The 26,019-nt window shown below is 44.0% G+C and overlaps 2 protein-coding genes across 3 annotated transcripts in view; both read right to left on the bottom strand.

The window, feature by feature from the left end:
- The window catches only part of tex2 (testis expressed 2), a 107,847-nt gene extending 101,981 nt beyond the window's left edge, over nt 1-5,866 (bottom strand). The window contains exon 1 of one of the 2 annotated variants that reach the window (XM_078529040.1): nt 5,730-5,866. The gene's annotated coding sequence lies outside the window, so the exon portion shown is untranslated. The remainder of the gene's footprint in view (nt 1-5,729) is intronic. The other variant, XM_078529038.1, reaches the window with a different exon arrangement.
- A 13,093-nt stretch (nt 5,867-18,959) lies between these two features.
- Nucleotides 18,960-25,686, bottom strand: LOC144667597 (myeloid-associated differentiation marker homolog). Its single transcript, XM_078529035.1, has 2 exons — nt 24,635-25,686; nt 18,960-19,651 (listed from the first exon to the last, which is right to left on the bottom strand). Exon 1 carries the CDS (start codon nt 25,586-25,588, stop codon nt 24,674-24,676), a length of 915 nt encoding a protein of 304 aa, XP_078385161.1. The 5' UTR covers nt 25,589-25,686; the 3' UTR covers nt 18,960-19,651; nt 24,635-24,673.
- Nucleotides 25,687-26,019: the final 333 nt, after the last annotated feature.

Here is a 26,019-nt window from a genome sequence, read left to right as displayed (position 1 = left end):
TCACTGGATTAGTTAATCCAGAGACCCAGGGTGCGAATCCCACCACGACAGTAAATATAAGGAATTAATCAGGAACCATTGTCAATTGTTGTAAAAACCCATCTGGTTCACTAATGCCTTTCTTACCTGGTCTGGCCTACGTGTGACTCCAGATCCACAGCAATATGGTTGACTCTTAACTGTGTTCTGAAGTGGCCCCGTTGTATCAAACCTAGACACTGACACTGACAAGGGCAAGCTCAGCCCTGTCGATCCTGCAAAGTGCTCCTTACTAATATCTGGGAGCTTGTGCCAAAAATCACAGAATCACATCTTAGACAATGTCCCAGACACCAGCATCACCATCCCTGGGTATGTCCTGTCCCACTGGCAGGATAGGCCCAGCAAAGGACAGTAGTATACATTTGGGAGTTGCTGGAAGTCCTCAACATTGACTCCAACTCCATGAAGTCTCCTGGCATCAGGTCAAACATGGGCAAGGAAACTTCCTGCTGGTTAACACGTACCGTCCCTCCTTAGCTGATGAATCAGTGCTCCTCCGTGTTGAACACCACTTGGAGGAAGCACTGAGGGTGGCAAGGGTACAGAATGTACTCTGAGTAGGCCTTCAGTGTCCATCACCAAGAGTGGCTCAGTAGCACCACTATTGACCAAGCTGGCTGAGTCCTAAGTGAATAATAACTGCTAGGCTGGGTCTGCAGCAGGTGGTGAAGGAACCAACAAGAGGGAAAAACATACTTGACCTCATCTTCACCAACCTGCCTGCCACAGATGCATCTGTCCATGACAGTATTCGTACAAGTGACCACTGCACAGTCCTTGTGGAGACAAGAAAGTCCCATCTTCGCACTGAGGATATCCCCCATTGTGTTGTGTGGCACTAGCGCTGTGCTAAATGGGATAGATTTGGAACAGATCTAGCCTAGCAACTCAAGACTGGGAAACCATGTGGTGCTGTGCGCCATCAACAGCAGCAGAATTGTACTCAACCACCTCATCGCCTGGCATATCCCCAACTCTGTCATTACCACCAAGCCAGGGGAGCAACCCGGGTTCAATGGAAAGTGCGGGAGGGCATGCCAGGGGCAGCACCAGACATACCTAAAAATGAGGTGTCAGCCTGGTGAAGCTACTACACAGGTCTATTTGCATGCCAAACAGCATAAACAGCAAGCGATAGATAGAGCTAAGTGATTCCACAACCAACAGATCAGATCTAAGTTCTGCGCATCCAGTCATGAATGGTGGTGGACAATACCCCCATCCTCATTGGTGGGGGAGCCCAGCACATCAGTGCAAAAGATGAGTACATTTGGAACAATCTTCAACCGGAAGTGCTGAGTGGATGATCTACCTCAGCCTCCTCTGGAGGTCACCAGCATCACAGATTCTGGTCTTCAGCCAATTTGATTCATTCTGTGTGATATCAAGAAATGGCTGAAAGCACTGGATACTGCAAAGGCTATGGGCCCTGGCAATATTCCGGCAATAATACTGAAGACTTGTGCTTGCTGCGCCCCTAGCCAAGCTGTTCCAGTGCAGCTACAAGACTGGCATCTACCCAGTAATGTGGAAAGCTGCCTAGATATGTCCTGTGGACGAAAAGCAGGACAAATCCAACCTGGCTAATTACCGCCAATTATCAGTCTACTCTCGATCATCAGTAAAGTAATGGAAGGGGTCATCAACAGTTCTATCAAGTGGCATTTGCTTAGCAATAACCTGCTCACTGACACTCAGTTTGGATTCCTTGAGGGTCACTCAGCTCCTGACCTCATTACAGCATTGGTTCAAAAATGGACATAAGAGCTGAACTCCAGAGGTGAGGTGAGAATGACTGCCCTTGACATCAAGGCAGTATTTAACTGAGTGTGGGACCCTAGAAAACTGGAGTCAATGGGAATCAGGGGGAAACTCTTCGCTGGTTGGAGTCATGCATAGCACAAAGGAAGATGGTTGTGGTTGTTGGAGGTCAATCATCTCAGTTCCAGGTCATCACTGCAGGAGTTCCTCAGGGTAGTGTCCTTGGCCCAACCATCTTCAGCTGTTTCATCAATGACCTTCATTCCACCATAAGGTCAGAAGTGGGAATGTTCACTGATGATTGCATAATGTTTAGTACCATTCATGACTCCTCAAATACTGAAGCAGTTCATGTCCAAATGCAGCAAGACCCAGACAATACCAAGGCTTGGGCTGACAAGTGGCAAGTAACATTCGCACCATACAAGTGCCAGGCAATGACCATCTCCATCAAGAAATAATCTAACCACCGCCCCTTGACATTCAATGGCAATACCATTGTTGAATTCCCACTATCAACGTCCTGGGGACTACTATTGACCAGAAACTGAACTGGACTAGCCATATAAATACTGTGGTTACAGAGCAGGTCAGAGGCTAGGAATCCTGCGGCGAGTAACTCACCCCCTGATTCCCCAAAGCCTGTCCGCCATCTACAAGGCACAGGTCAGGAGTGTGATGGAATACTCTCCACTTGCCTGGATGAGTGCAGCTCCAACAACACTCAAGAAGCTTGACACCATCCAGGACAAAGCAGCCCACTCGATTAGCACCCCATCCACAAACCTTCATTCCCTTCACCACCGACACACAGTGACAGCAGTGTGTACCATCTACAAGATGCACTGCAGGAACTCACCAAGACAGCATCTTCCAAACCCACAACCGCTACCACCCTAGAAGAACAAGGGCAACAGACACATGGGAACACGACCACATGGACGTTCCCCTCCAAGCCATTCACCATCCTGACTTGGAAATATATCGCCGTTCCTTCACTGTCATTGGGTCAAAATCCTGGAATTCCCTCCCTAACAGCACTGTAGGTGTTCCTACAACAAATGGACTGCAGTGGTTCAAAAAGGCAGCTCACCACCACCTTCTCAAGGCCAATTAAAGATGGGCAATAAATGCTGGCCTAGCCAGCAATGCCCACATCCCATGAATGAATTTTTAAAAATAAGCACTGAAACAGACCATTCAGCTTAACTTGTCTGTGCTGGTGTTACGTAAAATGTTAATTTTAATGCATCTGATTTGGGAAAGTTGTCTTCATCTAGCCTGTCAATTTGTATAAATAGATCTGCCAAATGTGGTATTGGGGAACATAGGTGAAGGGTCTAGATCAGGAGTCTGCAAACTGCAGCTCCAGGGCTGCACGCAGTTTCTGACCTTAATCAATCTAACCCATTTTGATGATAATTAAATGGCTTGTTTTGTTTTTTGACCTTTTATTAACATTGTACTTGTAAGAAAGTATCATTCAACTAGTTCTTTTTTGTAAAACCTTTAAAATGGTGTCAAAATGTGTCTGTCCTGTTTTTCATTATTGTTGGCATTTGAGTAACAGAATTTCAGTTCTTAAGATATTGTCTTTTTGACTAAATTTTAAAAATGGCTCTTCTTGTTTTTAAGGCTATGAACCCCTGGCCCAGGTTCACAGTGCAACAAGGAGCTAACAGTAAGATCAGTTACACCACGAATTGGTCATTCATCTGGAAGCATGGATTTTGAAAGCTTGTTAAATGTAGGAGGAAGGTTGATAGCTGAAGATAGAGTTCCAATAGGTCTTTTGGTCCAAGGAAAGGAGTTGATTAGTAGTCAATGATATCTTGCAGTTTGTTTGTCACAGAATAGCACAGATACAAACCTATTTAAAGAAAGATAACTGTGTTTAATCTGCCAGTGAGGTGCTTTATTCCTCACCAGTTTCCTACTTCGACATGATGTTAGGAACCATCATCTTCCGTGCAACATTTAATTATTTCTAGCTATATAAATCTCAAGTCTTGTTCCTAAATATTCATCCAGTAAATGTTTTCCAAATGAAGACAATGGGTATTTCATTAACTACTTTATCTGATGTCAGTTCTGCACTTTGGCTTGTTAGAGATATGGGTATTCAGCACACAGAGTCATTACCAAATCTCCCTTAGCCCAAATGAAAAAAAACACTCTTTTTTGTTTGTACACCCAAGCTCTATGAGGAAATGTTACAATCAATCACAAACTGGCAGCCTGCCAGCACTGATGCCATCATTTCAACATTTTTCATGAAGGCACAACAATAGTCTAGATGAAAAATTCAGTATCGCAGGCTTTGTTTCTCCATCAACCCCGGGCATGCACCTTCTCAAGGGCAATTAGGTATGGGCAACAAAATGCTGGCCTAGCCAGAGACACCCACGTCCCGTGAAAGAATTTTAAAAAAATTAGTTCAAAATACTCAATCTGAAGAATTTATTTCTATTTGCAAAAATTAAACACCGAATGGTTTAAAAGAAATTGAAAACTGAAGCTTATGTTATGCTAAAAAAAAACAACAGTGAACCAGTGGTTGGGATGACTTGTTCAGAAAGAACATTAGTTTGTAATGGGCGGGAACATGAAGGACCATTGTAGCTGCTTACAGAGAACAGGAAATTATTCCCCAAACATCAAATGATGTCCATGCTCTAGAGCTGAAGGGATGAAGTATTGTACTTATACTTCCATTGTTTCCATCCAGGAAAGCAAACAATATCTGTCCCTGAGTGTTTACCAATATAATGTTCACTACGGGGCCCACTGGAATAGCTTGGGGTGACTTCATTTTCAGTTTCTTCTCCCTGTGGGAATGTGCAGCCTCTCCCACACACACGCACACACACACACACAGTCAGGTTTGGGACCATACACTGCTGGGAATTATGGATGTAAATCTCTGGCAATATGCTTGCAAGCACCCAGGCACCACCTGAGCACAGTGGCCACATTCATGAGGACTGAGAAAATAAAATAAACATACATACAGAATAACAGAGCGAATTGCTCAGCAATTTGTACTGAGGTGAAACAGGGGTGGGCCATTCAGCCCCCTGAGTCCTTTCTGTGACAGAAATTCATTTGCTCGACTTTGCTCTATATCCCTTGTTGCCCTTACCTAACAACATTCTGTTAATCTCAGTTTTAAAAATTTCAAATGATCCACCGCCTTTTGAGGGAGAGAGTTCCACATTTCCAATACCCTTTGTGTGAAAAAGTGTTTCCTGATTTCACTCCCAAATGGTCTGGCTCTAATTTTAAGATTATGTCCTCTTGATCTGGATCTGCCCACCAAAGAAAATTGTTTCTCTGTATCTACCTTATCAAATTCCTTTTATATATAATATATAATCACTCAACCTTCCAAACGCAAGGGAATACAGGGCAAGTTTATGCAACCTGTAAATTGACAATTATCCTGCAGCTGTGCCGAGAGAAATTCTGGAAATTCAAGGTCACAGTCCACAGAGGGAACGGCTTTGCAACCTCTGCTTCAAAAACAACATAATTGGTTCATGCAGCCAGTCAAGAGATCTGTCTTGCAAAAGCTGTTGAAATCTCACTATTATAGATAACATGCTTGGACAGTGAGGTTCTGGTGTAGCAACAATTTTCCTTAGCCTTTCATTTGTAATTTCCTTCCCATTTCTGTAAACCCAGGCTCTGTCTCGTCGCAAAGTGATTTTTTTTCCACCTTCCTTAACTGCACCAGATACCAGTCCCTGACCCCAAAGGCAGAGAGGTGACTTGCTCCTCAGCCTAAGCTGATGCCAAGTTAATGCTACTTTTTAATCCAGTCAGACCGAGAGGCAGAAGAGTATCACATAAATTAAAAACAGAAATTCCCGATAACGCTCAACAGGTCAGGCAACATCTGTAGAGAGCTAATATCAGGCTAGTACCTCATAATGATTGCTTCTCCTTTCCTCCTCTTCTGCCCAGTGATTGAAGCTGGGAATTCAGCACGAGAGCGGATCACAAAAGCAAACTCACATCCTCCAACCGAGTGACCAAGTACAATGGTGCATGGATTGGGTGGAGCAGCACACTGATGGGTTTATGTGGAGAATACTGTGACACGTTGGATGCACCAGAATTCCACAATGGCGATGTCACAATGGAAATGCAAATAAGGATGATGTAAAGCACAAATACGTTCTGTCAAAATCTGAAATCAAGATGAAATAAAATGTGACAGCAGACCATACTGTCTCCTGCTGGGTTGCTGTTTTCTCACTCACTGAGTCTTTAGTGCAGTCTTCACGTTAATGAAAAGTGGATTCAGACGGCATCAATGTTAAAGTGACAGGTTGGCTAAGAGGATAAGGACCTAATTTTGATTCCAGGAGCATACTAGTGCCAAGCAAAGTGAGACTTCCTCTGGTGGGGCAACACACGTTTGCACCAAATGCGGTATAACCCTAGTCCAGTGCAAAGCCGCGTTTTAAATCTGTCCAGGGTGTCAGCACTTGGGTATTTTTAAAACTTCAATATTTGCATTTATGGGAGGAGGCGAATTTTCCTACCCCACTGTCCTAACCTGAGGCAAAAGATTGGCAGGGCTATGGGAAAGAGCAGAAGAGTGGGATTCAATGGATAGCTCTACCAAGTAGCCAGCATAGTCACGATGCCCCAGATGGCTTCCTTTTGTGTTGTATCATTCTGTCATTCTATGAAGCCTCGCTGAGAGAAGTGCCTGTGAGCACATATCAGGTTGTACACATCTTGAACTCCTTGTTATCTGACCTAAGTATGACCCACATCAGTGCAGGACATTCACAAGGATCAGGGGACTGACGAATGTTGCTGGGCTGGATGAAGGCCATCTCATAACAAAAATAAATATTATTTGTCCTAACAGGAGTTTAAAACACTCCCTAAACCAGCAGAATAATTAAATTTCTTCAAATTTTATGCTAACAGAAATGCAAAGGTAATTACAGGTCAGTTCCAATAACCTAATCGAGGGGTTCAGGGAGTTTATATATAGAATAAAAGATACCTGGGAGTGAGTTACTGGAAAATTGAAAGGTTTGGATGACAATGAGGCATAGTTGGATTTACAGTGAAACATGCAGAGTCAATTAACCCTTTTCAGCTCAGAGGCACAGAGTGCAGTGAGATTTGACAGGTCTCAGCTGCTTCATTGAGGAATGCATAACATTGTTCACACATCAATCCTTGTCTTGCAGCAGAGCAACCTTCACCTGAGTTTCAGATCAGCCTCATTCCCCACACATTTCTCAAAAATGACATTGATTGAAGTCCAAGATCCCACATCCTGCATTGTTCTCATTCCCTGACTGCTTGTTGTTCATTCAGGTTACTGGAGGTCACAACCCAAGTAGAGTTGGTAATAAGGAACTTCCTGTGATTGTTCTACTGCCAAATAACTGATGCAAGGAAAGCAAACAAACCACCAAAGGGACAAAGTGATATTCACCAGCAAATAAATTCCAGTCCCACAAATCATGGAGAAATAGAGCATTCAATGAGGGATGCCTCCATCAGTCCATCTCTTTGCAGCTGATACAATTATCATTAGCTCTAACATAGTTCACTGCCTCTCTCTGCCACTTTGACCATTGAGTGTTTATGGGATCATTAGATGGAAGGGAGAATTTTAATGTAGTTTAGAAAATCATTCACACAGTAAAGGGCAAGATCACAGTATGGTCTAATGTCACTGACAGACTTCACCTACTGATCCAGTTTCCCAGCATTGTTTATAAAAACAAAAAAACTGCGGATGCTGGAAATCCAAAATAAAAAATACAAAATACCTGGAAAAACTCAGCAGGTCTGGCAGCATCAGCGGAGAAGAGCACAGTTGACGTTTCGAGTCCTCATGACCCTTCAACAGAACTAAGTAAAAATAGGAGAGGGGTGAAATATAAGCTGGTTTAAGGGGCGGTGGGGGTGGGGGGGGGTGGTGGAGAGAGAAGGGGGGTGGGGTGGAGAGAGAAGTGGGGGGGTTGGTTGTTGGGACAAGCAAGCAGTGATAGAAGGAGATAATAAACGAGGAGGGGGAAGAAACGGAAAGGGGGTGGGGATGGAGGAGGGAGTTTAAGATCTAAAATTAAAACAGAATTACCTGGAAAAACTCAGCAAGTCTGGCAGCATCGGTGGAGAAGAAAAGAGTTGACGTTTCGAGTCCTCATGACCCTTCAACAGAACTGAGTAATATTAGGAGAGGGGTGAAATATAAGCTGGTTTAAGGTGGGGTGTGAGGAGCTGTAGTCGAGGTAGCTGTGGGAGTCGGTAGGCTTGTAATGGATATTGGTGGACAGTCTATCACCAGAAATTGAGACAGAGAGGTCAAGGAAGGGAAGGGAAGTGTCAGAGATGGACCATGTGAAAATGATGGAGGGGTGGAGTTTGGAAGCAAAATTAATAAATTTTTCCAGGTCCAGACGAGAGCATGAAGCAGCACCGAAGTAATCATCGATGTACCGGAGAAAGAGTTGTGGAAGGGGGCCGGAGTAGGACTGGAACAAGGAATGTTCCACATACCTCGTAAAGAGACAGGCATTGCTGGGGCCCATGCAGGTACCCATAGCCACACCTTTAATTTGGAGGAAGTGAGAGGAGTTAAAGGAGAAATTGTTCAGTGTGAGAACAAGTTCAGCCAGACGGAGAATAGTGGTGGATGGGGACTGTTCGGGCATCTGTTCGAGGAAGAAGCTGAGGGCCCTCAGACCATCCCGGTGGGGGATGGAGGTGTAGAGGGACTAGACGTCCATGGTGAAGAGGAGGCGGTTGGGACCAGGGAACTGGAAATTGTTGATGTGACGTAAGGTGTCAGAGGAATCACGGATGTAGGTGGGAAGGAACTGGACAAGGGGAGAGAGAAGGGAGTCAAGATAGCGAGAAATGAGTTCCGTGGGGCAGGAACAGGCTGACACGATCGGTCTGCTGGGACAGTCCTGTTTGTGTATTTTGGGTAGGAGGTAGAAGCTACTATCAGGTTAGAAGCTGTGGAAGGAAGATCTCCAGAGGAGATGAGGTCAGTGACAGTCCTGGAAACAATGGCTTGATGTTCAGTGGTGGGGTCATGGTCCAGGGGGAGGTAGAAGGAAGTGTCTGCGAGTTGACGCTCAGCCTCCATGAGGTAGAGGTCAGTGCGCCAGACAACAACAGCACCACCCTTGTCAGTGGGTTTGATGACAATGTTAGGGTTGGACCTGAGAGAATGGAGTGCAGTAAGTTCAGAGAGAGACAGGTTAGAATGGGTGACAGGAGCAGAGAAATTGCCATTTTAACACTCCACCCTGCTCTCTTGCCCACATGTTTGTCCTTGGCTTGCTGCATTGTTCCAGTGAAGCTCAACGCAAACTGGAGGAACAGCACCACATCTTCCGACTAGGCACTTTACAGCCTTCCGGACTGAATATTGAGTTCAACAATTTTAGATCTTAAACTCCCTCCTCCATCCCCACCCCCTTTCCGTTTCTTCCCCCTCCTCGTTTATTCCAATAATTTATATAGATTTTTCTTTTCCCACCTATTTCCATTACTTTTAATGTATTTCACCGATCATTTATCTATACCTTTTATGCCCTTTTAGTCTTATTTCACCCCACCCCCACTAGAGCTACCTTGCTTGTCCTGCTATCCATTCTTAATTAGCACATTCTTTTAGATAATATCACCACCTTCAACACCTCTTTGCACTTTTGTCTGTGACATCTTTTGGTTATCTCCTTCTATCACTGCTTGCTTGTCCCAACAACCCCACCCCTCCTTCTCTCTCCACCACCCCCCCCCCCCCCCCCCCCCCTTAAACCAGCTTATATTTCACCCCTCTCCTATTTTTACTTAGTTCTGTTGAAGGGTCATGAGGACTCGAAACGTCAACAGTGCTCTTCTCTGCTGATGCTGCCAGACCTGCTGAGTTTTTCCAAGTATTTTGTATTTTTTATTTTTTGTCCCAGCATTGTTTGTTACATAGAATTTACAGCTTTGCCATTTGGCCCAACTGGTCCATGCTGTTGGTTATGATCCACAGCATTCTCCTCCCATCCCTCTTCATCTAACCCTATCAGCATTCTTTAATACAAAGGCAAAATACTTTGGATGCTGGACTGTATTTTCTCAACCAAATCTCCATGAATCTAGGTGTCTGGGGAAATAGAACAGTGTAGGGATGTCTCCCCAATGCTTTTTCCAGAGTTGGACTAGTGACAGTATTAGCTGCCTGCTCCACAGAGATGGGCAGTCAATTAGGACAATAAGGTCCCAATTAGGGCCAATTTCACAGTATCTCTAGATCTTTCCCATGTCCCCATCCGCATGCTGAGACCATTAGCTTAAAGGAGGTGGCATCTCTGCAGCAGGCTGGGGCCATTGGGGCTGGAGGCTCCATGCTCCAAAGATGGAACTGTGTGGATGAAAGCCCACAATCGTGGGTATGTCCAATCCTATGGAGGGGTTTTGTCTCCAATCGGGTATCTATACTGGCTTTGGAAGTTTTACAGTGCTTCCCTTCTGTGTTGGCCAGTGAAGACACCTCCACGTTGAGGCACCCTCGCAGTCCCTGACCTGCCTCAGCAGAACCCACCTCTCCTGGTGAGCTAAAAACAAAAAGCTAAAAGCTACTGCGGATGCTGGAAATCCAAAACAAAAACAGAATTACCTGGAAAAACTCAGCAGGTCTGGCAGCATCGGTGGAGAAGAAATCAGTTAACGTTTCGAGTCCTCACGACCCTTCGGCAGAACTGAGTATAGTTAGGAGAAAGGTGAAATATAAGCTGGTCTAAGGTGGGGGGCGGGGGGAGAGAGAAGTTGAGGGTGGGGTGATTGTGGGGATAAGCAAGCAGTGATAGGAGCAGATAATCAAAGGATGTCACAGACAAAAGGATCAAAGAGGTGTTGAAGGTGGTGATATTATCTAAGAAAAGTGCTAATTAAGAATGGAAGGCAGGATACTCAAGGTACAGCTCTAGTGGGGGTGGGGTGGAAAGACTAACAAAGTTTTAGTTTTAGATTTAAAAATAATGGAAATAGGTGGGAAAAGAAGAATCTATATAAATTATTGGAAAAAAAAGGGGGAGGGGGAGAGAAACGGGGTAGGGATGGGGGGAGGGGGAGTTTAAGATCAACAACTTTAGATCTTAAACTCCCCCTCCCCCCATCCCCATCCCGTTTCTCCCCCTCCCCCTTTTTTTCAATAATTTATATAGATTCTTCTTTTCCCACCTATTTCCATTATTTTTAAATCTAAAACTAAAACTTTGTTAGTCTTTCCACCCCACCCCCACTAGAGCTGTACCTTGAGTATCCTGCCTTCCATTCTTAATTAGCACTTTTCTTAGATAATATCACCACCTTCAACACCTCTTTGATCCTTTTGTCTGTGACATCTTTTGATTATCTGCTCCTATCACTGCTTGCTTATCCCCACAATCACCCCACCCTCAACTTCTCTCTCCCCCCGCCCCCCCCACCTTAGACCAGCTTATATTTCACCTCTCTCCTAACTATACTCAGTTCTGCCGCAGGGTCGTGAGGACTCGAAACGTCAACTGATTTCTTCTCCACCGATGCTGCCAGACCTGCTGAGTTTTTCCAGGTAATTCTGTTTTTCTCCTGGTGAGCTGCCAGAATCTTATTTGGCCTGCAGCATCAGTAGCCCACCTGCCATCCTTAATAGGACGGCAAACGCAGAGGCAGCCAATTGGGAAGCCAACTCCCGTGAAGATTGCTGAAGTGGTTTTGTTGTTAGCAAGTGTGTGCTTGGGAACCCATTTGATCCCAACATCAGTGTCCCAAAGCCTGCAGTAAGGCCCAGCCCTATGTGCAAATTGTCTGCCAAGTTCCTGACAGTACAATAGAGACTACACTTCAAAAGTACATCTTGACTGTAAAGTGCTTTGGTGTGTCCTGAGGTTGTGAAAGGTGCTATATAAGTACAAATCTTTCTTTTTGCTGGTAATTATAGCCTCTCAAATCCTGGTATCATCTTTAAGGATGATCTCCTGCTCCCCCTGGTGGTCAGGGAAAAAATACCATCACACGATTCTCTCCCTCCTGTTTCTTTCCTATTTCCCATTTCTCTCTCCTTTCTCATTTCAAATTCACAACCTTGACACACCACTGGCCTGGATTTGCTGCAGATCATAGGCTGGTTCTTACTGCTCATCACCATTTGCGCTCCCTTCATCTGAAATGGAAAATTTTTACGACCGAGATGGGAGGAGTGCACAGTTGATCCGGCCTCACTATTCCATCAGTTGTACAATTAGTTTAAAACTTTAATTTATTCACCAAAATGGCCAATTGTTTATCTTCACTACTGGTACCCAGAATAAAAGAGACTTTAACCAGGCTTCTTTCAATAAACAACAAGCTTATTAGTTTATTATAAAACCAGTCTTGCCAAATAGAAAGGCAAAAGCTCATCAACATGCAGCATGGCACATGAAATTATACTAATTACTCTTTCGAGGTACCCTAAAACTCACACACAAACACAAAAATGACATAAAAATAGAAATGGAGGAATTCTGCCAAAGGTTAAAAGTCAATGGTTCAAAGGCAAAGGATACGGTGGAGTTCTTGAAATGGCATCCGAGTTATACGGTTGGCCTCTCAGCACTGATCCATGAAACAATCAATGATTCTGGCTCTGCTTTTCAGGCGGAGTCATGGAATACTCAAGGGTACACCATTCCAGCATGTAGAGCATCTCAGGAGCAGCTTATATTCACTTCTGGCTGTGGACTGGCTCTGGACTGCAAAAACGTTGTTGTCTTCCTTCTCAAGCAGTTGGTCCTTCTCTTCTCAAAAGCAAACCCTGTTTTTTTCAGAGCCATAAAACTATGTGACCCCCTTTGAACACAGTTCGCCAGGATCAAGAGGTTTGCAGCCTTTTTTTCCAACTGCTTAATTACCCTTTCTTGCTTTTTCAAGGGAGAGTCCTGCATTAACCCTTTAAGGGACTTTTAAAACACAAATTCTTCCAGAATGTCCTTAGTCCTTGAAGATGAACCATTTTCTGTGATTAAAGTGTACATGACAAAATCCACCTCTAAACTGTATCCTGTGCAGGAGTCCCACATAATGTGAATTACACTAGTGATGAGCTGCTTCGAGTTTCTGGAGTTCCGTTTGGGATTTTATTCCTATCTTTCCTGTGACAAAGTGTCAGTACTACACTGCACCTTGGTCAGAGAAGAATATAAGGATACGAGAAAAAGAGGCAGGAGAAGGCCATACATTCCCTTGAGCCTGCTCTGCCATTCAGTAGGTTATGGATGAACTTCTACCTCAGTTCAGCTTTCCCACCTTTACCCCATACCCTATCTTCTTCAATCTCCCAATTCTTATTATCTCTGCCTTGAAAACACGCAACTACTGAGCATCCAGTCCTCTGGGGTACAGAATTCCTAAGATTCACAGCCTTCTGAAGAGATTTTTCCTCACCTCAAATCCTAAATGGCTGACTCCTTATCCTGAGCTTATGGCCCTACTTCTAGACTCTCCAGCCAGGGGAAACAGTCTCTCAGCATCTCTACCCTGTCAGCCCTCTAAAAAATTTTTAATGTCAGCTTTGCAGGAGTGAGACCGAAGCTTATGGTGTGCAAAGTAAAATATTGCAGTAGGCCAGTTGAGACTGTTGGTTACTGCAGAGAAGGGATGCTGAAAAGCATTTGCGGGGGGAAAAAAATTCTGTTTTACGAAGGAAACACTCATTTCTTATTTTAAAAATCCTGTCTTCTTTACACAGAAACTAGTAGATGCCCTGTGGCATTGCTTAGAAAGTTGGATGATGTACTATTTAAAATGACAAGAGCATTACATGAATGGCTTGTTCTTCTGCTAATGGACCTTTGATTTCAAGTGGCCTGGCTCTTTAAGGTCAAACCACTGTAAGTCTGCACCACCTAAGGTCAGAGTTTGTGGTGAGAGGAACTTGAAGATTGGAAGGTGCTTAGTAACAGGAGCAAGAGGAGGTCATCCAGCACCTCCAGCCTGATCTGCCATTCGATTAGACCGTGGCTGAGCCGCACCTCATCTTCATTTACCTACCTGTGTTCCACATGCCTTGATATCCATGTCTAATCTCAATCGACTCCCAGCATCCACAAACTTCTGGGAAAGAGAATTCCAGATTCCCACTGGCATTTTGTGAAAAAGTACTTTCTGATTTCACTACTGACGGGCCTGGCTCTAATTTTAAGACTGTACCTGTGGCTGATTCCCCCCACCCCTCCCCAGCAGAGGAAACGGTTCCTCTATGTGGACTCTATCAGATATTTTTAATATTTTACAGATTTCACTGAGATCATCCTTCAATCTCTTATATTCAAGGCAAGTTTGTAAAGTTATAAAACTAATTTTTTTAAATCGCCAGTGAGAAATGCCACTACCTTTAAGTTGGTATAAAGATCAATGTAAAATAGTGCTGCTGAAAAGAGACATGCTATCAAAGCTTTTTGTCTTGTACTCATCAGGACAGCTTGCAAGAATTTTCCAACCGTAACGGGAGAACAACAACTTATACTGCATAAAGAGAGTGCTGATTGGTTGGGCAAGTGGATTCTGATTGGTGGAGGCGTTGTCATGGAGCAATTAACTGTTAAAATAAGTTTCCTGGAACACTTCATAGCAGGTGCACTATGAGTACTAGTTGCAATATCATCCATGAGCATCATTCCACCATCTTCCTCATCTCCCTCCACACCCCCCGTGTTCAGTGCAGAGTGGGATCTCTAGATAATTTTCCTCCCACACTCCTCCCCACTCCCCACCCCCCAACCCCCAACCCACCACGCCCCCAACCAGTCGAAGCGGTCCTGAGGACTGATGCCAACTCTGGATGGATGTGTTGCTCAGTCAAACAGCATTTTTCCAATCTTCAATATTTATATAATCAGTATTCAATGAAAATGAAAAATAGTACTTTATGCTACATCAGTTGTGTAAGAAAACCAGTTGTGAGCAAGCTTTCTCAGGAATGAGAGAGGGGACATAGGAAAGGGAGAGGAGAATCCTGGGCTAACTGGAGGGAAAGTTGTTTCAGCTCACTCTTGTGCACTTCCAGTGACCTCCTGCCCACCCCTCCAGGGATAGTGGGGAGGGAGGCGGGGCCAGCAGTGAGGGCTGATTGGTAACAGATGAATTGGGACCTTGAGAGAAGAAATGATAGGTCATATAAATGGGAATGAAAGTAAAACATTAGAAAAAGAGACAAGATACAAGAGGGCTGTTTGAAAGGCAAATGTTTAAAAGGGGAGAATAACCTTCAGTTCCTTCTGGGAGAGAGATTATAAAAATACCAGCAGCCTATCAGCTCTCAACAGCCACAATAATGAGATTCCCTTTGTTTACATAAAGTTATAACCACATTCCTTCTACACCCACTTTGTATTTCATCACAGATAATCAAACAATAACTGCACTGCAGGCTCCTACAGCTTGGCTTTGGGCCACTAAGTGGGTCAAAGATTCAATAACACAAATTACACGATTAAAACTACTCACCACCAAAATATCTTTAAGAAACCGGAAAAAGTCTCTTTGCTGGGTGACTGGATTAACTACACATGCATGGACTTTGCAGTAGCAATAATGGTGAGGCTCTCAGTGCAGAGTAAATCAGAAAGCAATTTTTGGCATCCACACATACTCAGCAAAATGTGGAATGGTAGTATATTGCTTATGTTACTAGACTAGCAATCCAGAGGCCTCGACTAACGATCCAGAGCGATCAGGTTGAATCCAACCGTGACAACTGGGGAATTTAATAAACAAATCTGGAATTAAAAAGCTGATATCGGTAATGGTGACCATGAACCTACCAGATTATTTGTAAGAAAAACACACAATCAGGTTCAGCTGCTATCCTCACCCAGCCTTGCCTGTATGTGACTCCCAGCCCCCAGAAATGTGGTTGACTCTTAACTGCCCTCTGGAGCCAGTCAGTTGTCCAGAAAGCAGCTCACCACCACTTCTCAAGGGCAATTTGAGATGGGCAACAAAAACCTTACCAACAGCCACAACACATGAATGAATGAAAACAAATCAGGAAGTTCTGTTCAAGTTGCCCTGCTCCTTCACAAACTTCAATACACCATTACCTCACTGAGAGAGCCAGCATCCACCCAGTTGTGTGGAAAATTGCCCAGGTATGTCCTGTACACAAAAAGCAGGAAAAATCCAACCCGGCCAATTACTGCCCCATCAATCTACTCTCCAACATCAGTAAAATAATGGTAGGGATCATCAACAGTGCTATCAAGCGGCACTTGCTTAGCAATAACCTGTTCACTGACACCCAGTTTGGGTTTCGCCAGGGCCACTCAGCTCCTGACCTCATTACAGCCTTGGTTCAAACATGGACAAAAGCTGAACTCCCGAGGTGAGGAGAGAATGACTGCCCTTGACATCAAGGCAGCGTTTGACCGAGTGTAGCATCAAGGAGCCCCAGCACAATTGGAGTCAATGGGAATCAGGGGGAAAACTCTCCGCTGGTTGGAGTCATACCTAGCACAAAGGAAGATGGTTGTGGTTGTTGGAGGTCAGTCATCTCAGCTCCAGACATCATCACAGGAGTTCCTCAGGGTAGTGTCCTCGGCCCAACTATCTTCAGCTGCTTCATCAATGACCTTCCTTCCATCATAAGGTCAGAAGTGGGGATGTTCGCTGATGATTGCACAATGTTCAGCACCATTATCAACTCCTCAGATACTGAAGCAACCCATGTCCAAATGCAGCAAGACCTGGACAATATCCAGGCTTGTGCTGACAAGCGGCAGGTAACATTCGCGCCACACGAGTATCAGGCAATGACCATCTCCAACAAGAGAGAATCCAACCATCACCCCTTGACGTTCAATGGCATTACCATCACTGAATCCCCCACTATCAACATCCTGGGGGTTACTATTAACCAAAAACTGAACTAGACTAGCCATATAGATACTGTGGTTACAAGAGCAGGTCAGAGGCCAGGAATCGTGTGGCGAGTAACCCACCTCCAGATTCCCCAAAGCCTTTCCACCATCTACAAGGCGCAAGTCATGAGTGTGATGGAATACTCCCCACTTGCCTGGATGAGTGCAGCTCCCACAACACTCAAGAAGCTCAACACCGTCCAGAACAAAGCAGCCTGCTTGATTGGCACCACTTTCACAAACATTCACTCCCTCATTCCCTCCACCACCGAAGCACAGTAGCAGCAATGTGTACCTTCTATAAGAGACTCCTTATATCTACCAAGGCTCCTTCAACAGCACCTTCCAAACCCACAACCACTATCATCTAGGTCAAGGGCAGCAGATAGATGGGAACACCACCACCTGGAAGTTCCCCTCCAAGTCACTCACCATCCTGACTTAGAAATATATCACTGTTCCTTCACTGTTGCTGGGCCAAAATCCTGGAACTCCCCTCCCAACAGCACTGTAGGTGCACCTACACCACATGGACTACAGCGGTTCAAGGAGGCAGCTCACCACCACCTTCTCAAGGGCAATTAAGAATGGGCAATAAATGCTGGCCCAGCCAGCGAAGCCCACCTCCTGTGACTGAATAAAACATAAATACAAATACATGGAAGGAAGAGGAGCTGCACTAGATAGACACTAAATATGCCAAAGGAGGGCTGATGCATTCGAGTGTAACTGAATTTTTAATGGTAAGTGCTAAGTCTTAATTACTTCCAAATAACCTCTCTGCCACTAAAAATTTACTTTTATTGGTATTGAATCTCGCTGCTTCAGATTTTAATTATTGAAGATTTTAAAAAGATGAAATACATTTTTTTTAATCTCCTTAAAATTCTTTGAAATAGTGCTGAGAGATCTTTTATGTCCACTTGAGGTGGACCTCAGTTTAATAAAGCATCTGACACCCGATGGTCCAGCATTCCCTCAGTACAACACGGTGAGCATCAGGCTGGATTGTGCTGCAGACAGACTGGAACCCACGCCCTTCAGACTTAAAGGCATGAGTGCTACCATTGAGCCACATCGATACCATTCAATGCAATGTATCTGCTTCCAGGTTCTCTCTAATCGGTGTTTTTAACCAGGTGGTGACTTATGACACATGGTACACTACACTGCACATCCCCTCACTGATTCACCTGTTCTCAAAGTGAATGCTGAGATTTAAATTTATTCTCCACCTTTTATTATTCCCTCATTAAATTCAGAGCGTTTTCAACACAAACGTTTTAAACCCAAATTCCTATACTTCATTGACTGTAATAAATACTGTTGATTGTTTCAGATCAGATTGAACTCTGCTGCTTCCTTTTGTTTCAAGTTAAGAAAAGCAGGGTGGCTGGAAGGTTGGGTGACAGAAGGATCAGTGCAGAGTTTTCCCATTTGCAGGATAATTGTAGAGTTAAGTAATTCTCGGGACGTGGGTATTATTGGCATGGCCAGCCTTTACTGCCCTTGAGAAGACAATGGTAAGCTTCCATCTTGAACTACTACAGTCTGTGTAGTGAATATGTTCCCACAATGTTTGTAATGCTTTGATATAGCCGAGTGGTTCATTAGGTCACTCCTGAGGGCAGTTAAGAGTCAACCACAGTGGTGTGGTCACTGGAATCATATAGGCCGGGCAAGGATGCAGATTTCCTTCCCTTAAGGGATTAATGAACTGGTTGGTTATTTACAATTTGACAGTTTCATGGTTACTTATTATTCCCAGGTTAATATTTTTAAAAATTGAAGTTAAATTCTCAAACTACCTTGGTGGGATTTTGACTCAGGTTCTCTAGATGACTAATCCAGTAACATGAGTGCAATGGTACTGTCCCCAGAATATTAACAGACTCTCTTAGACCCGACTGTAGAGGAGATGCTTACATTGAGTGCAAGTCCATGATTTTAGTACTTTGCAGCTGACATGTTTCTGAAGGTGCTAATCACAGCACCCTCTTTCATCACTGATGACTGTAGAGTCCAATCAGACCAGTCAAGAGGCTGACCGGTTAGACAAGTGGCTAGTTTTACAACTGATGAAATCGCTGTACCTATGTTAACAAAACACTTGCCCACATAAGAAGTAATCTTTGTTATAAACAAGCACTGACTGTGGGTGGTAAGTAAAATAAAAGATAATAAAATAAAATAAAACTTAAAAAAAAAAGGAACAACCAAACAGAGACAGGGATACACCACATGTTTTAAGAAGTTCATAGTTTACAGCTTAGGCAAAGGGAAATTTTACAAAATAGGTTGATCTTGGGCTCAGCTCAACCATTTCTGTGTAAGGCAAGACACCTTTATATATACAATATACATAAAATATATAACATAAAATATATTACCAGGGCAATGAAGAGTGCCAAAAGTCAAGGGTCAAGATATGACACCCAGTGGAGACAGAGATTGACACTCACCTTGCCCATTGTGAGGAAGGCACAGATCCTGCCCATTGACCTGGTCAATTCTGATTAACTGTGATTTATCACACCATCCAAACAGGGACATTTGATCTAGAGACCACAATCATTTTATACAGATACTGTGACAACTACCTCTTGCACCACAGCTGATACAGTTTAAACAAATAGGGTTCAAAATTTTCTTTGGCACTCGCTAGGTAAACATCTTCCTCAGACGATGCAGGGTCCGACATCTGTGGGTTCCACACAGGCAACTCATCCACTTTCTAACCAGTCATCAACTCTTCGCTTGAGAAGCCAGTCTTGTCTGAATCCCAAGATTCAGTGGCAGAGAATGATGGAGACTGTCTAGATCTGAGATCCCACATTCATGGGAATCAGGGAGCAGGGAGACCACCTGCATTCTGGAATCATCCATCGAACCATCTGACAAGCAGGCAATGCCATCAGAGTAAGCACCTGAAACACATGAAGGGAGACATTAGACAGGACTAACCCCCTTTAACTCTCTATCCATGGCCTGGGACACATGGGCAAATATACAAGGTGACATCCTGTGTTAATGCGTAGAGAATCAAAGCCAAGTGTAGCATTCAAGTTAGTCAGGGTTAGAGAGTGGGGAGATAATTGAATTGGATCAAGAAGGGGAAAGTGAAAAGGAAGCAGATGGGAGGGCCATGCAAGAAAATAACTTTGAGTCCTTTTGGACTCTGTTAAACGGTTTGATTTTATTTATGTTATGAGTGTTTAGTTGAGCAGCAGTTTAAGGCTACAATTGAGTCTTATATCTTTATCATCATTCAAAAACAATCAAGTTTCATTAAACCAATCACTAACCAACCAAAACCACATTAGACCACATTATCCAATTAATGAAACACTACGTCCACAATGTCCTTGTTTGCTCAGGTTTTGATCTACTGACCACCTGCTTACATCATTTGTTTTGGCTAAGACAGTTGTCAGGTGGAGTTTTAGAAGCACAAAGGGGCATGTTTTTACATTGGAGACAAAGCTGCCTTGACAGTTAATGATGTCTGTGAAGCACTCACTGTCCCAGAGTTTAGCCAAGATCCAGTCCTCTCTTTATTCTCTCAGCATTCCAATGAGGTTGTGGTTGACCTTAGTTTACATACATAGCAATTCCTGCTTTATCCCACATTCTTGATGATGACTAATGCCCAACTTTGACAGCATTTTACAACCAACCTTACCCGCAGAAAGTTGATGGACAGCAGTGGGGAGGGGTGAGGGAGAAAGAGATGAGGAGGGAGAGGAGAAGAAGTGGGAAGAAGGGAGGCTGCAATCTACTATGTGATGCTCAGTGAGGACGGGGAGTTTTCAAGTGAGGTTGCTGGGTCCTGCTTACCAAAACAATGCTCAGTGAATGTGGTAATTGTTCTGCTGGTGAGAAGGCTGTCATCAAAGTGATGGTTGGGGGTGGGAAATGTGTGGACTTCAATCTGCTGTTGGTCAGTGTGGGAGATGGTGTTGTTGGAGTGCAATGAACAGCATGCACAAAAAGAAAAATTAGAGGGAATATTGGTTCCAATCAAACAAGAAAAAAACTTTAAACATCTAGGTACTGCTCAGGAACATTGGAACAGGAAGAAGCCATTTAGCTCCCTGAGTCTGTTCCCTGATTCAATCAGATAGTGGGTGATCTCCGACATAACTCCATTATACCTACCTTCGTCCCATATCCCTTAACATCTTTGGTTAACGAAAATCTATCAAGTTCAGATTTTAAAATTAACTGATTTAGCATTAATTGTCATTTGCAGAAGATAGTTCTAAATTTCAGTCAACCTTTGAGTGTAGAAGTGTTTCCCCAATTTCACTACTGAAAGATCTGCTAGTTTTTAAACCCTCACCTTAAACTCCCCAGCCAACAGAAAATGTTTTTCTTTATCCACCCTGGTTCCTTTAGTATCTTTGAGCAAATCACCCTTCTAAATTCCAGGGAATACAACATTAGATTGTGTAATCTCTCCTTGTAATTTAACCCTTGGAGTCTTCATTCTGGTAAATCTATGCTACACTCACTCAAAGGCCAATATATCCTTCCTAAGGTGTGGTACCCAGAACTGTTCACAAGTGTGTTCTAATCAGAGGTCAGTGGTAACTGGAGGTGTATAGTGACTGTGGGTCTGTAACAAGTGTAAACTATAAGCCACAAAACAGTGGGAAGGAAATAGAGGAGCAATTTTTCAGATAAATAATATAAAGATGCAAGAACTACAGAGTGGTGATAATGGGAACTTCAATTACAGTATCTTAATATTTACTGCTGGAATAGAAGCAGTGTAATGACCAGGGGGAAGAATTTCAGAAATGTGCACAAAAGTACAATCAGTGTGTTTCCAGCATAACGAGGAAGGATGCTGTGCTACATCTAGTTCCGGGGAATGAAGTGGGGAAAGTGGCACATATTTCAGTTGGGGACCATATGGAGAACATTGATCGTAATATCTTCAGGTCTAGAATAACAAAAGCATGCATGAGGGTTCTAGCAGAGGACGAGCTGAGAAAGTGGTGAAGCCAGGTGACGGTATGAACGTGAAAATAGGCAGTAAGAGAGATTAATATGAAACAGCAAAAGAGTTGAGAAACATCACGTACAGAATGCAATTGAAAACTAGGCAGAACACAGAGAGTGCAGGAGAATTTTTTTTTTAATGATGCAAGGGCAGAGGGTGCATGAGAAAAGATTAGTACTAATATAAAAGGGAATCAAAAAGTATTTTAGAAACATATAAATCGTAAAATAGCAGTCAAAGAATGAAAGGTCTGACTAGGGTCAAAAGAAAGATATTTTTGCAGAGGCAGAGGACATGGCTATGGTACTAAGTGAGTACTTTGCATCTGTTTTCACCAGAGAAGATGGTATATATAGCAGTAAAGGAGGAACTGATAATTGGATAGGCCAAACATTTATCAAGAGATACAGTAATTAAAAGGATGGCAGAAAGTGGAAAAGTCACCCAGTCCAGGTGGGATGCATCCTACATTACTGAGAGAAGTACAAAGGTGGAAATGCTGAAGGCTTAGCCCACAATCTTCCAATCATCCTTCAATACAGGAGTGGTGAAAGAGGACTTGAGGTTTGAAAACTGAGGGATAAACCTAATGCCAATGATGGGAAAACATTTAAAGATAGTCTAGGACAAAATTTATTGGCATTTGGAAAAAAAGATAAGCTAATTAAAAAGTCAGGATGGATTTGCTAACGGCAGATTGTGTTTGACTAACTTGTTTGAGTTATTTGATGAAGTAACAGAAAAGGTAGTGAGGTTGTGTATATGGATTTTCAAAAGGTATTTGACAGAGTACCACATAATAAATATGTTGGTGAGAATAAAGCTCATGGGATTAAAGAAACAGTGGCAGCATGGATACGATTGGTTAAGGGACAGAAAACAATGTGTTGAACGATTGTTTTGCAGACAGAGAGAAGTGTACAGTTACATTCCTCATCAGTCAGTATTAGGACTATGCTTTTTGACGTATATTAAATGTCCCAGCACACAGGGCATACTTCCAAAGTCTGCTGATGACAGAGAACTCGGGAAATGTAGTAAACAATGAGGGGGATTATAACAGACTACAGGAGAACATTGACAAACTGATAAAATGGGCAGAAACATAAATGAAATTTAACACAGGACTGTGAAGTGATCCATTTTGATAAGCAGAAGAAGAAAGGCAATATAAACAAAACTTTACAATTTTAAAGGGAATATAGGAACAGAGGGACCCTGGGGTGTATGTATACACATCTTTGAAAGTTGCAGGACAAGTTGAGAAGGCTGTTAAAAAAGCATATGGGATCTTTGGTTTTATCAATAGAGGCAGAGAGTACAAAAGTAAGGAAGTTATACTAAACCTTTAAAAAACAACATTGGTTAGGCTTCAATTGGACTATTTTATTCAATTCCGGGCATAGGAAGCATTTCAAAGCCTTAGAGAAGGTGCAGAAGAGAATGACCAGATCTATACCAGGTATGAAAGACTCAGTCATGTGGATAGACTGAAGTAGCTGGAATTGTTCTCTTTAGAACAGAGAAGTTTAAGAGGAGATTTGATAGAGGTGTTCAAAATCATGAAGGTTTTTGATAAGAGTAAATGAGGAGAAACTGTTTTCAGTGGCAGAAGCGTTGGTAACCAGAGGGCACAGAATTAAGGCAAAAAAACAGAGGCAACAGGAAGAAACTTTTTTTTAAAGAAACCAAGTTATGTTCAGGAATGCATTGCAGGAAAGGATGTTGGAAGTAGAAACAATTCTGAGGAGCATTTAATAAATACATAAGGGGGAAAAAATTTCAGGCTGTGGGGAAAGGTGGGGGGAGGAAATAGGATTAACTGAATAGCTCTGCCAAACAATCAGCACAGGCACGATGGGCCAAATGGCATCATTCTATGCTGTATAATTGTATGATTTAAAGTTCTCATCCTTGGGTTGAAATGCCTTCATGGCCTCTGCAGCCAACGCTCCCGACCCCGCCCCCACCGTGATCTATGTAACCTCTTTCAGCTTTACTAGCTGGACAGTGGGTACAATAGTGTAGTGGTCATGTTATTTGACTATTAATTATAAACTCTGCTATACCACAAACACAGATATGTAACATATTTGATGCACAATAATTAAGAATGTATAACATTTTGTAGGTATATTAAATATGCTTATATTTTAAAATGAAGTGCAGGTAATAAATGTTACTATATAATAAACGCAGGTGTATAACGCCTGTTAATACATAATTAATCTGGGTGCCAAAATAAAGGCAAGTTGAAGTTGGGATTGTTCTCCTTGAAGAAAACAAATTGAGGAGAGATTTGATAGAGGCATACAAGATGTCATGTCAGGTTTAGATAAGGTAGGCAAAGAAAAGTTGTCCCCAAAAGGAATTTCAAAAGGATTTTGGATGGACACGAGGGAAATAAACTTGCAGGGCTACAGGGATAGAGTGGGGGAATGGGTCTGACTGGATTGCTCTACGGAGAACCGGCATGGACTCAATGGGTTGAAGGGCTTCCTTTTGTGCCACTTTGACCATGTTTTTCAATAATGTTTGCATTGTAACTTTAAGGCAATAAATGTTTTAATTTAATAAGCATAATAGTTGTGGATGTATAACTCATTTGGCCGCAGAATAAGTGTAAAATATACTGTATAGTATTATAGGTGTGAGTGTCTTCAATAATGTGTACGTTATATTTTATATAACACATGTATTTAATAAGCCTGGGTATAATAGTAACTGTGGCTGTATAACTCATTTAGACATAAGAGTTGTGGCTATGCCATTAGTGTGAATGGATTAAGGGAAGGCTGGAAGTAATGAATGCTCCAGACAGTCATGTAAATGGAGAGAGAAAAGAAAGATTGCCACAGCAGCCGAACAATATAAATGAGAGAAAAGGAAAAAACCATCTCACCCCCAGCTCATTGCACAGGTCTGCTCTGTGGGCAGAATGTCAGCTCCTGGAGCAGTTCAGTTTGATGGAGTAAATGAAATCAGTCACATAGGCCAGGAGGTTCAGGGCGATCAGAAAGGTGGACATGAGCAGCTGGTTCCGCCGGCAGTCCATCCGCGGGCACTCGGCCAGCCAGTCAGTTTGGCGGCTGAGGTGGAGAGCCCAAGCCAGCAGCACAGCCACATGCAGCAGGGAGGCCAGGGTGCTGAAGGCCAGCAGGAGGCGGCCAAGGGGCAGCGGGCAGCAGGCCCGACACTCCCCCACCATCATCACTATGACGACCAGCGACATCAGGGCGCAGGCGCAGAGCGCGCCCGCGCACCACCGGAAGCCGGTGAATTCTGGGTCGGCCGCGGTCGCCAGGGCAACGAAGAGGACGCAGGCGACGAAAACTTCCAGCACCTTCAGCAGGCCGGGCCAGGTGGCCATGTAACCGCCTTTCCCCTCGACCTTGGTGATGAGGAGCTCGGCCGAGTAGGCCAGGCAAGTCAGGCAGGAGGCGGTGGTGGCGGCGATAGGCAAGAGGAGGTCGCTCCGGGCCTGGGCCTGGGCCTGGGCCTCAGGCGGGGTGGCGGCGGTCGCCTGAGCCGGTCCGGCCTCGCTCACCACCAGCAGCGGGTAGGTGACGGAGGCGGCCAGGTTCATGAAAGCGGCGAAGGCGGCCAGGGTGACGGGCAGGTTCTTCCAGGAGAGGGCGAGGAGGCTGTGGAACTGGGTGAACTCCACCAGGAAGATGAGCAGGGTGGCGGCGAAGGAGAAGCACCAGGTGAACATGGCGAAGGTGGCGAAGGGCCCGCTCCGGGTGGCCCCGGCCGCCGCCAGGCTGAAGGCCGCGCAGGCGAAGAGCATCTCCAGCAGCCGGACCACGGCCTTCGGGGAGGTCAGGTTACCCATGTCGCTGAATCTGACCGGCATCTCGCCTCAGGACAACCTTCCCCACCGACACACAATTCCCGCAGCCGCCGAGCACCGAGCAGCTGTCAGCACTGAAACCGCCCCGAATGGGAAATAAGTCAGTTGTAAACCCGCTACTACCTATGTAGAGAGGAGGAGGATGGTTGGCCGCTAACGTTTCCTGTTTCGCTGGAAAGTCTTGAGAGAAATGGGCGTCTTATCAGATGTAAGGTGACCTACTTAGTAACCGCCGCAGCAGCGAAGCGAACGACTTATCAGGCTTAGGAAACCGCAGCTTGTTTAGGTGACTCGAATCTTTCCAACACGAGACATAATCTATTTAAATGCAACATTTACCCCCATCCCCGCCGCCAGTGATGGCAGGAGAATCAGGCCTCCACACTTCCCAGCCATGTAGCTCAGAATTGTTACAGGGCAAATAGAGGCCATTC

Source organism: Cetorhinus maximus, chromosome 24 (genome assembly GCF_964194155.1).
Source record: "Cetorhinus maximus chromosome 24, sCetMax3.hap1.1, whole genome shotgun sequence".
NCBI classification, from domain to species: Eukaryota; Metazoa; Chordata; class Chondrichthyes; order Lamniformes; family Cetorhinidae; genus Cetorhinus; species Cetorhinus maximus.
Note: the sequence above shows the minus strand (reverse complement) of the source record. Positions and strands in the feature narration are given on the sequence as shown.

Bases quoted from the DNA above. Each gene is read 5' to 3' on its own strand.
- LOC144667597 (XM_078529035.1), bottom strand. From the start codon at position 25,588: ATGCCGGTCAGATTCAGCGACATGGGTAACCTGACCTCCCCGAAGGCC.